The sequence below is a fragment of the Periplaneta americana genome, chromosome 17 (genome assembly GCF_040183065.1).
Source record: "Periplaneta americana isolate PAMFEO1 chromosome 17, P.americana_PAMFEO1_priV1, whole genome shotgun sequence".
NCBI classification, from domain to species: Eukaryota; Metazoa; Arthropoda; class Insecta; order Blattodea; family Blattidae; genus Periplaneta; species Periplaneta americana.
Window position 1 is genome coordinate 4,521,210 of NC_091133.1, and position 17,618 is coordinate 4,538,827.

The 17,618-nt window shown below is 36.2% G+C and overlaps 1 protein-coding gene across 2 annotated transcripts in view; it reads left to right on the top strand.

Annotated features, from left to right (window-relative positions):
- Nucleotides 1-17,618, top strand: part of LOC138692717 (zinc finger protein ZFP2-like) — a 35,056-nt gene that overhangs the window by 12,080 nt on the left and 5,358 nt on the right. For both annotated transcript variants that reach the window (XM_069815892.1, XM_069815893.1), the window contains exon 4: nucleotides 10,040-10,122. In XM_069815892.1, coding sequence (XP_069671993.1) covers nucleotides 10,040-10,122 — 83 coding nt within the window. The remainder of the gene's footprint in view (nucleotides 1-10,039; nucleotides 10,123-17,618) is intronic.

The window sequence follows — 17,618 nt, forward strand, 5'->3', positions numbered from 1 at the left end:
ACAACTATTTTGACAGGGAATTTTAGTATGCAGTGGTGACGTAAAACTGTCTGCATGTTTTTATTGCTAATTTTTTTTGTTGCAGAATAGCCTAAATTTAAATTGCGATGTGGCTGTATTGTTTAAGGTTTGAAGAAAATTCTTTCAATAATAATACAGTTATTTTTTTTTTGGCAAGGTACGCGATCTTGCTATATAGGCATCCAACAAGGAAAACTCAGTGCGCAGAAACCAGCAGGCATGACTGTCTTGCACAGATGACGTATGCTCCTGTTCACAGCATGCTCTCACGCCTACTGCAGAGGAGTAAGAGGGGTATAGCATGCGCGCCGCCAGGAGTCCGAGCTGAGTTTTGCTTGTAGAATAGCTATAGAATGAGGCGCCTAATATTACCATCTTGAATATCACTTAATGATTGATGTTATCTATGTGCTTTTTCCACAAAATTAAAGGCTGGGTTTAGGCTCACAGATTTAGCATACACAAGGTTTGTGAGAAGGTGTGTTTTAATTGCAATAATTATTTACGATACAAGTATTAAGAGTCATTTTATTTGGTGAATAGAGATGTTTACGAAACGACTCTGCACTTTTAACATGTGTCGTAACTGTCTTTTAGATAGCCACCCGTCTGTGCTGGTAGGCTGTAGGAATAATTTCGCCAACTTCTCCAATGCCAGTTTCTCCCTCATTGTGTCATACTAAAAGCAGGAGGAGGCATAGCTCAGTTACGGGGCATTCTACTATAGATTGAGAAGTCCCTGGTTCAAACTTTGGTGTCCCCTACATTTTTATAAATACATTTAATTCTTAATTGTTGGATATATTTAATCAGTAAAATAGTTGTTGTTGTTTAGTCAACTGTCTGAAGACAGGTTTGAACCTCATAAATAACATCAATAAGGCATCACTCATAAAGTAACTAGAGTAGGAGATAATGGGGTAGGGTGGTGAGTTCCTTCTCCCCTCCAATGCATACATTGCCGATTAGCTACATATTCCACTAATCAGACTTCAGATGCATACAAAGAATTGTTCTTCCTCTGACACATATCGTCAAGTGAGATGTGCATATCAGCCAGAACTTCAATCAGAGTAATAGTTTATTTAACTTATGTACGTCTCTTAACCAAAAATAGTTCAATTGTGCATGCCAAGCATTGAAATATATCTTCTCATCATTTCATCTATCGTTTGAAATAATTAAAAGTAGGGTAAGATGAAATCTTGGCTGTACTACAGGCTTCCAATGCTGATAGAGGAATGTCTTGCTACCCTGGGCCCTGGGGCTTATCAGGTATTCGTCTGAAGATGGGCCCTGGCTCTGTCAGGGCTGAGGCTGAATGGCCCACTTGTTAGCATCAGATTCATTAATGTCATTCAGGTTGCCTTTCGAACTGGACAGTCATCGCACTTATAGTGCAACACTGTGGACCAAAAAAAGCCTCAGTGGAAGGATTCATCCCAATTTCTCCCTCAGGACCAAGCCAAGTGGCTATGCAGTAGGCTGAAGGATAACATATAGGCATCGAGTCTTGCTGTATTATACTTGGTAGGGGAAAGTCGTGTTGTGTGTTGTACATGGAGATGGTATTTAAAATTACATAAAAAGCTTGTATGGTCCCGGTGTGTAGAGAATAAATGAAAAATACAGTGGGGCTGTAGTAACTACTATGCTATGAAATATCCTGAGAGACATCAACCATCTTGACAAACCTTTGCAAGTTTCTTGCATCAGAAGGCATGCTGAATATATGACACTATACAACCATGTTTAAAATTAAACAGTGACTGATTTAGATGGTGATGTTAGCGTGCTAGCTGCTGTTGGTGTAAATTCATTCACTAAGTCTCGTGTTACCTGACATTAGTCAGAGAGCTGTGCCACATTCTTCATCATAACAAGCTCCTTCTGTGACATGGACACCGTTTTATTATGATGCGCATTAAAACGAAATAATATGTTGGTATGCATCTGTTTACTGATGACTTAACATGTCGGCCTCCCTTGACTAATATTGTATACTTATCTACTTTGGTTCATTGTCCATTGTTCCTCTTGCTCCTCTACTTGCACTTTCTTCTCTCACTTGTCACTTTCTGCTCTGTTTATTCAGTCAATTTTGTCACCCTGACTGCTTGCACTCACTTTTTCTCACTCTTTTCCAATGCTGCTTCCAAAACAGTTTGTATTCTGTTAACAGTATCACTAGCATTCACTTTAGTTAATTCTCCTACATTTTCCAACATTTCTCTTCCTCTTCTTTTTTCCCACTTATTGCCTCCTTACTTTCACACATTGTCTCATCCCTCTCACCTTCATTCCTGATTTTTCTCGTCTTCTTGCTCCTCATCTTGATGTCTAGGTTCCACATTCTCAGCATGCTTATTATTGTAGTTCACATTTCGATCCGATTCTTCCACTACATTCTGATTCTGGCAGCCGCTTCATTCCTTTGCTCGCAGTTACGATGTCTTCTAATCTATTCCAGTTGTTGATAATGTATATGTTCCTGACCTCAATCACATTTGTTGCTTATTAGTCTTGCGTCATCACTTTGGACCGGATTTTTAAGGTTTTAAGAACTCCATTGTAGATTATAGGAATAAGTGAGATAGTTTTTGTGATCTAATTTGTCCATACTCTGAAAGTGGTCGCAAAAAGTTCCTGATTAAACATGTATGCATACAGTAAATTTTACGTAACAAACATTTAAATAAGGCAAAGTGTACCATAAAATAAATCTCTTTATGATTTATTAATTTTTACAAATTCGCAATTTATGTTTGTTTCTCGTTTACATGTGTGGTTCATATGAATTTAACTATTATTAAACTCAACATTGTATGTAATATAATTGTAATTGGCATTCAGATAACAGAAATTTATAATAAGACAGAACATGCCGGAAAACTTCACGAATTTGAACCATGCGACTTTTTTTGCAGTTCATTTACCTCAAAAGAAAGTTCAGTCACTTCGCTCCCGTTTACTGCCATTTCATATCCACGATCAGTGAAAATTAAAAAATTATAAGCGGTATTGAAATTTCTAAACATATTTATATAAAAAGCAGTAAATATAGTAAAATACATATTAATTATGAATTAGGTTTTTTTTTTAGATCTTAAGGTACAATTTAGGTTTTTTTTTAGGTTCAACAGCATTTACATATATCACTCTTATCACCACGATTCGGAGAATTATCTAAGAAATTATGAGTTTAGAAGGAAGGAAAAAGGTAAAAGCCTGATCATCAATATTTGCTACCCGACTTCCATCCTGCTCTGGCTTGTCCTTTGTGTCCATCAGCTCTCTTGTTCCTGCAGACTTTCTTCTTTCCAACATTGCCTTTCGCTCTTCCCTGCATTACCACTGTTGTGCTTCAATGTCGTCTGAATTTATTTATTTCTCCTTTGCACATTTGTCTTTCCTGTGGTATTCCTCTTTTCACCTTGTCCGTTGTTCTCTTTCCACTTTTCGCTGCATCGTGTTCCTTTTCCCTTGCAAGTATTTGGCCTTTCGTTATCACTTCAATCTGAAAATCCGGGTGTATTTGGTTGTCCATACTTGTAGACTTTCCTGTTTACTTTCAATTTAGCCTCGTATAGCATTGCGAAATTCCCCTTATTCCTTGCTGCTTTCATAAATGGGAGTAGTAACTTGCTTCTTTTTCTTATTTCATATGACAGCTCCCTTTTTACACTCAACTATTTTTATTTGCAATTTCTTAAATTATTCAGGATTACTTTTGCAATTCTCACATTCATAAATCTCACTAGTATTGGCCTATTGAAGTCTTTCCTTAGCCTAGAAGTTTGTTTGATATGATCTTTCCTCACTTCTAAATTAAAAATCCTGTAACACACGTTATACACTTTGTCAAAGGTTTCTATTTAGTGACCTCGTCCTATTTCTTCTACTAAGAAGATTATCATATATTTTTTTTTTCTATGCTTGTTTTCATAGTAGTTAATGCTCTCCTTCATTTGATTGTTCTCACTTACCAGTGGCTCTGTTTTCTCGCTGTTATTTTCTATACTTATCCTCAGATTTTCTGTTATATATTTCTTCTCTGTTTGTTCATTCAGATTTACTATTTCTCTGATATTCCTCGATCTTTTTTTAAGTCCTCTGTCTCTTTTTCTATCCTAGATTTACTGTTTTGTACACCCATTTCCATTTTCAACTCTTGGTACTGTATCTGCTTTTGAAACATTCCTCATAGGCCGTCATCCTCCATACTTGACTCCACGTCTGCACAATCCTACTTACTCCTGTAAAGTCTGGAAGGGCACAGATAGTCAGAACTCCCAGCGCCTCCTAAAGCACAACATTACAGCCAGTACCTAGCAGTATATGAAATTTGTACAACACTTATCTCAAAATACAAGAACGAAATAAATCATGATGGGGAGCCTGTGATATGGGAGACAGAACTGTTATATATTGTAGAATGTTACTAATATTTCCAACTGTTAAATTTAGCTATTATTTTACGTCAAGTGGTCTACCAAATTGTTCTCATCATGTTTATTTAGTCCATACACGTTTTCTTTGAAAGATGTTAATAAAAAATATATGCATACTATGTAAGTATAACCTCTTTTATGGAGTCGTCGTGATCTGTACCGCAAATTCGAGTTAATTGTGTATTAGTAATATAAAATATTATGTATTCAAATGTGTACACCTCATTCTACGAGTGAATATAGGAGATATAACTCATATTACGTAAAATTTAGTATTTAAAGCAACACACGGTCGTCTAGAATAAATTTAATGCCTGCAGAACCTGCGGGCTCTCTTTACACAGTCTGGTATCATAGTTGTCACACGAGAGATCGTATGAAACATTTTCCTGTTCATAATTTTTGTTAGCAGAAATCATACGTTATAAATTGACGTTAATTATTTACTATCAATATTTTACAAAAATACGCGCATGTCTTTAAAACACTCGTTAGTTTCGAGGAAATAAAATATTTTAGAGCAGCGTTTCTCAAACTATGGTCCGCGGACCATCTGTGGTCCTCGATGTCTTCCCTTGTGGCCCTTTAAAAAAGACGGAAGAAAAAATAAAATTCAAACGAATTGCGTATCACACTATAGCTGAAAATCTCAGAGTTTGGAAATGACACATGGCAGCCGCCTTTCACTTTTTCTCCCAGTACTGACATTTTATGAAATTTAATACCCTGTTTACCGACTTCCCACTCTCCTCTCCACAACAAAAGAGGGATTTAAAGCGCTATGAACGTGGCGCACCTGCAATCCAGCCGGGGACCACCCAAATTCATGACAGAGGACGAAAGTACCGAATCTTTTCATGTATATATGACTTTATTATAGTTTTTCCGACACATTCTGCACATTGAAATGGTCACATACTGTACGTCATACACCAATAATAGAACTTGCCATATTGTATCTTTGCTTGTTGAAAATCGGGCATGTTTCTGCAATATTTTTTTTATTTCTATTTTTTTTCCAGACGACGATATAAGATATTTTAGACTCCGCCTGTTTTAAAATCCGGATGGTTCAGATCCAGAAATTCAAATTACAATACTTTTCTAATTATATTTTTTGTATCCAATCACAAGTAACTTATAACAAATTCTGTGCATTGTTCATTCATCGCTTGCCTGTTAGCAGTTAGTTGTTTGAAATCCTTAACATGTGGTACACGCTAGCAGTTGTCTATGTCTCCGTTAGATAGTGCCCGTTATACATAATGGAAAACTGGCTTCGACCTGGTTCTTTGAAAAGAAAGGAACGTGATGGTACGCTTCATTTAGGCAGTGCTAATAGTTCAGAAGCTGTGTGTGAAGATATTAATATCAGTGATTCTAGTGTCCGTAAAGAAATGTCTAGTCCTAATGGTAGCTGTTCAAAGAATACTTTCGTAAATATGACAAGAGTTATTTGGAACTTGGATTCACATGGTATGGCAATTAGAGTGAACCAAAACCTCAGTGCGTTGTTTGTTACGAAGTGCTTTCAAACAAGTGTATGAAACCCGCGAAAATGAAACGGCACTTACAGACGAAATACGCAAGTGTAAAAAGTAAACCTGTCGGATTTTTTCAACATTGCTTTAAAAAAATAAATAAAGAAATGAAAGTTGTTTCTAAGGTAGGTTCGGCAACTAAAAAGGCCTTACAAACTTCCTGCATTGCAAGTTTTCATATCGCGAAGAGCAGCTTATCTCATTCTAAGCTTATAGGTGAGACCTGAATACTTCCAGTTGCAAAAGATATAGTTAAAACAATGCTTAGTCAAAAATTATCTAATGACATTGATTTAATACCACTCTCAAACAATACAGTTACACGCCGAGTCTATGGCATGGCTAATAACGTAGAATCTGAACTTATCAGTAGATTGAAAGAAAGTCCACTTCAGATAGATGACACAACAGACATTTCGAATAATGCGCAGTTTATTTGTTATGTCAGGTACGAGTTTTTGTATTTTTTTTTTTGTATTGTATTTATTAACATTCCATGGTATTCATACATTGCTTTACAGAAAGAATATGGAACAAGTCAAAAAACTTAATACTATTACAAAGTCTTAATTTATGGTCACAGTCTAGATGAAATATATACAGACAAGATTTACAATATAGTCTACTAGTACAACACAAAGTTTTAGTATCAATTTCATGAAGCGTTACTGAATGTCATGAATTCACCTACAGAATAGAAGGCGTGAGAAATTAGGTACTTCTTTAATTTGGCCCTAAATAATCTTATGTTTTGAGTTTCATTTTTTATATCGATAGGGAGGCTATTAAAATTTTTACTGCCATATAACGCACTCCTTTTTGATAGCACGATAGACTTGCCGATGGAGTATGAAAGTCATTTTTTTGAGGTGTATTTATGCTATGAATTGTTGAATTAGTTACAAAGTTTTCACGATTACATACGAGGCAGATTATTAATGAAAAGATATACTGACAAGCCATGGGCATTATTTGTAGTTTTTTAAAAATATTCCTACATGATTCCCTAGATTTGGCACCTACTATTATTCTAATTACTCTTTTTTGTAATAGAAATATACTGTTACTATCTGTGGAATTTCCCCAGAATATTATTCCAAATCTCATTATCGAGTGGAAGTATGCAAAGTATATTGTTTTTAAGGTATTGATATTTACTATCTTTTGCATAGATCTAATAGCAAAACAAGCTGAATTTAGTTTGGGGGTAATTTCTTTAATATGATTTTTCCAATTTAACACATTATCGATTTTTAAGCCAAGAAATTTGGTTGTTGTTGTTTCTAATAGGGATCTGTTGTTAATTATTGCGTTAGAAATTTGCGAGGTTGAATTTGTACAGGATTTAAATTGAACTATGTTAGTTTTGTTACAATTTAATACCAATTTATTGACTGAGAACCAGTCACATATTTTGAAGTGAATTTCATCTGTTGAAGATTGGAATGTGTTGGAGTTATTGGCTGTAATTACTGTACATGTGTTATCTGCAAATAATATGGGATGACCTACATCTTTTATTAGGGGGGGGGGGCAAGATCAATGCTATTCATGAAGATATGTTATTTTGAAAGACTTTTCCAATTCGTACAATTTTTAATGAGTATATGCAAGAGCATGATATTGATTGGAAAAAGATATGTAGTTTTTTATTCAAATGGGACTTGTGGGCTTACCAATAGGCATAGTGGGTTGTAGCTAAATTCAGTGGCTCCTAATGTTATGTGGATCCATTGTTTCATTCACTGGGAAGCTTTGGCGGCCAAAGGTATGTCGTCTAAATTCAAAACCGTGTTACAAAACAGCATTAAGGTGATCAACTTTATTAAGGCAAGGCCTCTGAATAGCAGATTATTTTCATTACTTTGCAATTACATGGGTAGGAGCACCAACAGGTTCTTCTTCATTCTGAAGTCCGCTGGCTTTCACAAGGTGAAGTACTCACAAGGCTCTTTGAATTAAGACAGGAAATCCTATTATTTGTAAACGAAATTAAGAAAGATTTTACGTCGTTTTTGCTGATAATATATGGTCTACATTGGCATATCTTTTAAACGTACGTATTCTCAAAACTAAACAAACTAAATCTCTCTCTACAAGGTACTTCTTTGACTGTTCTCAATGTGCATGAGAAATTAAAGGGGTTCGAAAGGAAACTTGGTTTGTGGGTCAGTTGTGTAAAACAGAGGATTTTTTCACCATTTCCAACCCTAGAGTCTTTTTTGGTTGAAAATGATCTCGTTATTGGAAAAGAATTATCCAATGACATATGTTCGAATCTCGAAACTCTGAGGTCACAATTTGAAACTTATTTTCCAAGTAAATATGATGAATTTTCATGGGTTCGTGATCCCTTTCATGTTGAAAATAACAAACTTTCATGGAGTGAAATAGAACAGTTAATTGAACTCTCGAATGACACTGGACTTAAAATGAAATTCCAAGCGGAAGGTATGGTTAATTTGTGGATCTCATCACAAGTGAAAAGAGAATATAGTGAACTGTACAATGGTGGTTTACAGATTATAATTCAGTTTGGTTGTACGTATCTATGTGAGAAAGGGTTTTCATCACTAACTGTAATGAAAACAAAGTAGGCTACCAAAATCGGCTGTGTGACGGTCTCTGACTTAAGCTTACCAGCATACATCCAAATATATGTAGAACAACTGTGCAAGAAATCGGCAGGCTTATCCATCTCATTAATGTGAGTACCAACAATTATTATTTTTTTTAGTTAATGTGTTAAGATTTTATCCAAACTCTAATAGCCTTAAATTATTAAAAAAACTATTAATATTAACTTAATTCTAATATAAAATTAATTGAATTAAATTAATTTTAATTAATTAATTGTACTTTAAATATAAGTTTACTGGTATTAAAATATGCTAATGCGGAACTGTTCTGACTTAAAAAAGTGGTTCCCACTTCAAAAACGTTTGACAAACTCTGTTTTAGAGCAAATCTACAAAAAAATCCTATTAAATATGATATATATATATATATATATATATATATATATATATATATATATAATTTTTAATTGAAATCCTGATTTAATTAAAAATTTTTGGGAACACAGTTCAGTAGAACCCCGATTATCCGTCACTCTATTAACCGATTAGCGGATTATCCGACTTTCTTTTTTCGTTCATTTTTTTTTCTTCTTTTTTTTTGCTTCAGAAATAAATAACTTATATGAAGTACTGTTTTGTAGGCCTACATCATATTAGTAGGTTCTACATATATATTTTTTTTCTAGAGAGTGTTATTAGAAACCTTTATCGTCACACAGCATTGTCTACTGTTCGAATTGCCGTTCTATAATATACCTTGTATATAAAATGTCTTCCACGGCTGTTAACAGAAAACGTGTTATACTAAGTACGGAAAAAAAAAAAAAATGGAAATAATTGAATGGTTTGAGAAACGGAAATTGTGGCCCATCTCGCATCAGAATACGAGATAGGAGTTACAACTGTGCGATTTAATAAAAAAACAAGGATGAAGTGTAAAAAGGTACATAAATCTACAACATGAGACCTCCTTTATTCTTATCTTTCCTGAGACAGTCATTACAAAGGGTTTCCTTACCCCTTAAAAACCCGTCGTTGACAACCAGACCTAAGTTAGCGAACTTCTGATCCACTACATAGCGAATTAAATACAAGATCACCGAGGAAATTACAAAATTTTCAATGGTACGGATTATCCGATTTTTTCGATTAACCGTTCAGTTACACTGTAGAATCTTTGAACATTCTGGAATTTTGTTACCTTTCTCTTAGTTAATTACTGGGTGAAGACATATATTCTTACATTTTCTTCTTGCAATGGTCGTTCAATTCTCAGTGTATGGAAACGAAAAACTCTTCAAAATAAGAACTCCAAGGAATACCTTTTGCTATTCAATTTTTGGCTTGGGCTGGGTAGGATTTAAATGCAGGCCTATGTCATGAAGAATTGATGCACTCTTCATGTAAACTTTCACCATATTTTTGTTCTATTGGTCTTTATTTTTAGGAAGAGTTGTGTGATTTGGACACAGTAAAGAACGAGTTGGAACTGGAAGTTGCTGCAGAAGAGAATGCGATTTTGCCTGATAGGTGAGTGTGGTATATGATTTTTCACATGGTCATTTCTTTCATTGCTTCATCAAAATGTTCACATATGGCGTTCATTTGTAATCTATTACGGCATGGAATGGTTTGTTGTGTAATAAGAATGACCTCTGAAGTCATGAAAGAAAGCAGTTATGAAGATAAATAAATACTGGAGAGTTTATTTTATTTCTTTCATAAAATGAAGGCACATTATAACAGTCCTGCAAGCCTACAAATCATCATATTTCTAGTATAATTTTGTACATAAATATCCTTACTGCTAATAGCTTCCAGTTCAAAATAGATAGTGACAACCTTAGTTAGGGGAGAACCATTGTAGTTCAAGTAGTGGTGTTAGGACTTCTCGTCACGTACACTCTTGTTACACTTCAGTGAACCAAATTGAAGTCTGTGTAGCTCAATGTTTTTGTAAGCTTTAAATGCGGAATCTCGTAATAATAAACATATTATAAACGGTTTCATTGTCGATATAGCAGTTTTACATAGCGGTTTGTTACATAAAATGTGTACTGTCGCCCTGAGTGGCGCAGATAGCACTGGCCTTCTGTGCCCGAGGTTGTGGGTTCGATCCCAGGCCAGGTCGATGGCATTCAAGTGTGCTTAAATGCTACAGGCTCATGTCACTAGGATGAAAGAGTAATGGAACGGAGAAAAATTCTCTCCGGCACCAGGATTTGAACCCGGGTTTTCAGCTCTACGTGCTGATGCTTTATCCACTAAGCCACACCGGACACCCACCCCGGCACCGGACAGAATCGTCTCAGTTTAAGTTCCAACTCTTGGGTTCCCTCTAGTGGCCGCCCTCTGCACTACGTCATAGATGTCTATGAACGTAGGACTGAAGTCCACACATGTGCTGAGGTGCACTCGATATGAGTGACTAGTTGGCCGGGATCCGACGGAATAAGCGTCGTCTTAAATCAGGAAGTGATTTACGCATATCATATATATTATTTTAATGTACCGAAGTACATATGATATTTCCATGCAGATATTCTGCGTCATCATATGATGAAAGAGTAATGGAACGGAGAAAAATTCTCTCTGGCGCCGGGATTTGAACCCGGGTTTTCAGCTCTACGTGCTGATGCTTTATCCACTAAGCCACATCGGATACCACCGTTTTCTCCGTTCCATTACTCTTTCATCGTATGATGACGCAGAATATCTGCATGGAAATATCATATGTACTTGCGTACATTAAAATAATATATATCATGTCACTAGATTTAGTGGCATGTAAAAGAACTGCGGGACAAAATTCCGGCACACTGGCGACGCTGATATAACCTCGGCAGTTGGGAGTGTCATTAAATAAATCATAATTTTTTTTGTAAAATGTGTACTTAATGAAAACAGTTTATAAACAGAGTCGGATGAATTCGTGTTTGAGTACTAGTTACATTCTTCCATTTGTCTTGCAATCGTTCTTGTCGCTTCTTTTCCTACTTTCTCACTATTCTTTTTTTTTTTTTTTTATCAACGAATAAATGTTTCATATGAATTTGCAAGACTGTGCAATGATTAGAAATATTTCAGGTTTTGTGAGCTGTGGGACAGTTGACGCATGTAGAATACCTGTACCAGTTATAATTTATGAATATGGTTATTTACTTAGACGAGAAAGTATATGATGACATGATTTTTTTTGGCAAAGTTTAAATATATAAAGATAAAATAGTATGTACAATCACTGCAAAAAAGAATACACTCTGGACAGCCCATTTGACGGATTCCCGATGCTGTGTGCATGTGGTAGGTTTACATGTTAACCCGATCCTTATTCGAATATGGAAGAAAGAGAAAGAACAAGTCAGAGAGCTGCGTGATAGCTACGCGTTAGAGGTACAGTACTGATTGGAATCGACAGATGACAGTTGGAGACTGGTATAGGTTTTTTTTTTTTTTTTTTTTTTTTTTTTAATTTGGCTGATTCCACGTCGTCATGGAGATGTAGACGATACCACAGAACAGATATTATAAGTCTGGTTCACTCATAAGTTTAATTTTTATCTGTGGGCTCTAGAACTATACAGAAAAGAAACAAAGGGAAAAAGAATGGTACTCTTAAGATGTGATTTCCGTCTCTACCCAGAATAAACAAAATTAATAAGATGTCTGTCGACCTTGCTTCTGTATGACCTCTCGAAGTCTGTCAGGCATAGAAGTAGCCAGGTCTTCAAAGTAATTCTCTTTGCGAGCGAGCTTCTTTTTTTTTTTTTACAAAGTTTGAGTACTATCGACTAGAGCTCATCCTTTGGTGTTAGCTGGCAACGGCATTTACAAAGAGCCTTCTTTATTATTGCTCAGACATTCTCAATGGGTTTCAGATTGGTAGAATTCGGAGGCCAAGGTATCACTTTGATCCTTTGGTGCTGATCAAACCACTGCTGAACCACCATTGATGTGTGAACTGGATGATTATCCTGCTGGAAGTGAATAACCTGTCCTTCAGGATAATTTAAGACGTCGACCTGGTTGGCGAGTTGGTATAGCGCTGGCTTTCTATGCCCAAGGTTGCGGTTCGATCCCGGGCCACGTCGATGGCATTTAAGTGTGCTTAAATTCGACAGGCTCATGTCAGTAGATTTACTGGCATGTAAAAGAAGTCCTGTGGGACAAAATTCCGGCACATCCGGCGACGCTGATATAACCTCTGCAGTTGCGAGCGTCGTTAAATAAAACATAACATTTAATTTAGGACAAGGGCTGGCGTCAACCAAAGGCTCAGAAGGTCTTGATATTCCATGTCATTGAGAGTTCCTAGAAGTCTTATTAGCATCTGGCACCGTGAGGTGTCATGCAACCCAGCACTGAATACTAAAATGGCCACTTCTGTGAGTAGTGGTGACGTGTTCAGCATATTTGTGGCATACGTAAGACTATAAAATATTTCAGCATCTGTGACGACCTAGTTTTTAAGTCCCGCCTCTCTAGGTCAGTTGCAAACAATCTGCACCAAACCAGGAAATGAAGACAAAGTCCTCAGCCTGACAGCAGATTGAAAAGGGTTCATCTCAACTGCTGTCAAGAGGGCCTCATCTTACGAGGACGGCCTGTAATGCCTCTTTGCTACCTGAGTTAAATCTTGGTCCCTTGTCTAGCTGTAGAAGGAGCGCCATGTGTCCGACCAGCCTTAGTTACCGAAAACTCTGCCCTCACAAGAGCTAAAACTGCTGACCTTTCTCTGAGCTCCACCATTTCATGAATGATCATAAACAAAGTTCTGCTGCCATCTAGCGACAAATATGACAACATGAGGTTACAGGTTCACTGTTTTAAAATATTATTCAAATATCCCATTTGAATCCACAAAAGAAATCTGGTCATTTCTCATAGTAAACATTACAGAATTAAACGTTAAGATTAATTAATTTTTCACAAAATATTATCTTCAAACGCATTAACCAGAAACGCCATCTATGAAATGAAGTGGAAAATGTGTCTTGAATATAGGAAGAAAAAATAATGGACTCAAATCGAACTCACAACCTTGAGATTCAGATTTGTTTCTGTATGCCTTAACCATCTACGCTAAACTTTCATATTTGATAGTAGAGCTGCTGTGCATCAGACTACTAGATGATGGATATACCTAGTTAGAAGCGATGTATTTGTTAATATTAAGCCAATTTAAAGGTCACTCAGTTAAATTTAATCATTTCGATCTCCAGAATGATGTAATAAAGTTCGGGACGGATAAAAAGGGCTTTAATAACACAATGTCGTTTTCTGTATGGTGTGAACTGATCAAGATGGTACAACGCATGCACAAATGTGCTCAAGAGATACTTTGAAAATATTATTTGCTCAGTATTTTTGGAGCGATTGTACAGTACAGCTGGCTACCACTGATTGTTTTGTTTTAATACGAACATCTTATTATTTTTCTCAGTTCCTCCTCCAGGATGCAGCTGGTATTGAATATTATTCAGTGTGTGAAATCGGCTGTCTGTTTAAATTTATAGTAAACTTCTGGCCGGGCACAATAAATAAATACATTTTACCTAGCAATCACAATTACATTTTTTGATTGCCCAAATAATTGCTATATGCTATGTAGTTGCAGACATTTTTTCTATCGTAAGAAGTGTAATACTCTGTACATTATTACCTCTCAGTTTTATATTTGTACATTATTAATCTCAAGTTCCTCAACTACATCCAGATCACGTTCAATAGTTGATAGTCTCAGTACTTGTTATGCAGATTCCCCTTGACTGAACTTCCCTGTTTGGGACTGCCTCCCATGTAGTTCGCAATAGACCAACGCCTTTATATTTATTATCAGAGTAAATCATTGAATCTGGAGTATCTGTAGGTAAACATAGTATTTCTTTCAGTGTTGTTTTAATCATTTTATCTGCGTTTTGTAAGAAACCAATCCGAAATTTTTCGAGAAGAATTGAGAAAAAGTGGTACAATAATATCGGACAGATTGAAGAGTTGAGGATTTTAAATTTCTCATCTGAATATAACCAAGGTGAAGAAGAAAGTAGATCCAATTTATTTTTTATTTTTGAAATCATTTTTCGAGAGTCAAATCTCATTACTTGGCAAAGTTGAGACCCAAGTACTTGATACGTTCTTGTTCTGAAATGCATCTGATTTGGAGGTCTTTTAGAATTTCGAGGTTAAATCACAGTCTAGTATATACAGTCACGAAGCTTGAGTTTTGAGGGTGCTAGAAACAATAGACTGTGACGGTACTATTTTGCATTGCCTGTAACGAGGCGATATTAGCGATCCTAGTGGTGAGCAACTATCTAATGTTTGCATATTTACTACGTATTGAGCTTCGCGACTGTGTATAGTAGACTGTGGTTAAATCCAGACAGTTTACCATATTCAATAGTGATGGCTACGGATTTTGCTAAGTTAATATCCAATCCGATTTCTTCAAATCTTTGAAGAGCCATTTTTTGTCAATTCGACAGCCAAATCTCGGTTTTTTCGTATTATAACAGTGTCATCCGCGAACCCTAGGATTGTTAATGGAATTAATCCGTTAACTAAGTTATACCCATATGCATTTGCTATCTCTGTTTCACATAGTTCTTGTAGAATATGGTCAGTGGATACATTGTATAGCGTTGGTGATAATGGTGAACTGTGTAACACACTTTTAGAAATTTTTATTGGTTTGGTTTTTGAGTGGTTTATGTTTACCAGAGTCGTGTTGTCTTCCTGTAAGGAAAATATTAACTCTTTTAGTTTTTTCGGGGCTGCAGTGGATGATAAAGATTTTCGCAAATGAACATGACTGATGTTATCGAAATCCTTTTTAATATCCAAGAACACTATTGTAGCATTTTCTTTTTTTGCTTTGGCTGACTGTAATATGGAACTAAGGAGAGAAATATTTATTAAACATCCTGGTGAAACCTCGTTGATGCTCTGAGAAGGTTATGTATGATCTGAATTTAAAATCTAGTGCTCGTTCAATAACACACCTTAAAACGGAGCAGATCGTTTTGGGATGCCAATTAGACAGATCTGTTTCATCACCGTTCTTATATATAATTATTGTTCGAGCCCTCTTAAATAAACGATGTACTATATATACAATGCTAGTGTCATATTCCAGCAAGAGATGCGGGGTATAGATAGTTCTTGTTGATTATCTCAAAACTATGTTTTCTGAGTTATGCCCTTCTTTCAGCTAACCCCTCAATTCTTGCAAGAAAATCATCTCCACCATTCTCATACTGGTCCAAAAGTTCGCTGCACTGTTTTTTGAGTTTCTTTGTGAGTTTCTGTCAACATCCTCTGAACCCACCTGGCAGAAACCTTTTTTAACCCCAACTGTTTCAATATTCTGCACACATTTGCTTCTCGTATTCCAACTTGTAGTGACAATTCTTTCACTGTTACGCGTTTGTCAGCCACAACCATGTTGTCAGGACTTTGTACAATGCAGGGTCTGCTACTGCAAGGAGTATCCCGAATATTGACGTGCCCTCTTTCACCAGATATTCTGCTTGCCCACCGACTAACCGTACTGTGATTGACAGCGGCATCACCATATACCGTTTTTCAACCTCTTGTGAATGTTTCTCACTGCCTCGTTCTCACAGCACAGGAACTCGATAACAGCACGTTGCTTCTGATGAATGTCAAGTACAGCAGCCATTTTGAAGTAGTGCTATCATAGCACCACTTACGGGAACGACTTAAATTAAATTTGAATACAGTCCACATCTGTGGAGTAACGGTTAGCACGTCTGGCCGCGAAACCAGGTGGCCCGGGTTCGATTCCCGGTCGGGGCAAGTTACCTGGTTGAGGTTTTTTCCGGGGTTTTCCCTCAACCCAATATGAGCAAATGCTGGGTAACTTTCGGTGCTGGACCCCGGACTCATTTCACCAGCATTATCACCTTCATCTCATTCAGACGCTAAATAACCTAAGCTGTTGATAAAGCGTCGTAAAATAACATACTGAAATAAAAATTTGAATACAAGCGGGAAGGATGGATCTATGACCTCCATAAATTACAAAGATGTAGAATAAAAAATTAATGAAAAATAATGTTGTGCATTACTTTTGGAGTGACTCTCGTAGGATTATTTTTAGAGTGACATTTCATTAACAAACTAAAACGTTATTGAATTTGTTTTGTAGTATAGTATAGAAGTTATTAGTTTTAGATTTCATGAATAGTATTACAATAAAATAAATACACAGAAAACACAATATTTAACACACTATCTTTATTTATTAAAACATATAAATCACTAGTTTGTTGCATATAAATCACTAGTTCGTCCAGTAATGGAATATGGTGCTGCATGTTGGGATCCTTACAGATTAGAACATATTAAGACACTGGAAAAGATTAAAAAACGGGCTCCCAAGTGTTGTCGGAAAAATTTACCATTAAAATGGGACACACTCACGGCAGGAGAACGCGAATTTGATTATGCGCACTGTTCAAAACATACAGAGGTGAGCCTGCCTGGAGAGAAATAAAAAAATAGGTTGCAGCCACCAAATTACTCTTGAAAGAACGACCACTCATATAAATTGAGGGAAAGAAGGCAGAGGACGGACACTGGAAAGTTTTCTTTTCTCAATCGTACTATCAGGGACTGGAATGCTTTATCTGCAGACTTACTAAAGGCTTTACCAACAACCAAAAATATATTTAAAAAGAGGCTTAAGGACTTTACTAATTTTATTTTTATTTTATTGGATTATTTTACGACGCTGTATCAACATCTAGGTTATTTAGCGTCTGAATGATATAAAGGTGATAATGTCGGTGAAATGAATCCGGAGTCCAGCACCGAAAGTTACCCAGCATTTGCTCGTATTGGGTTGAGGGAAAACCCCGGAAAACTTTACTAATAGACGATAATTATACACAGTATTTAAAGGGTGTAAATGATATGTTGTTATTGAAGTATTGTATCAGTGAAGAATTATGTTGTGTCAGTGAAGTGTGTTGTGTAAGTGAAACGTGTTCCTGTCAGTGAAG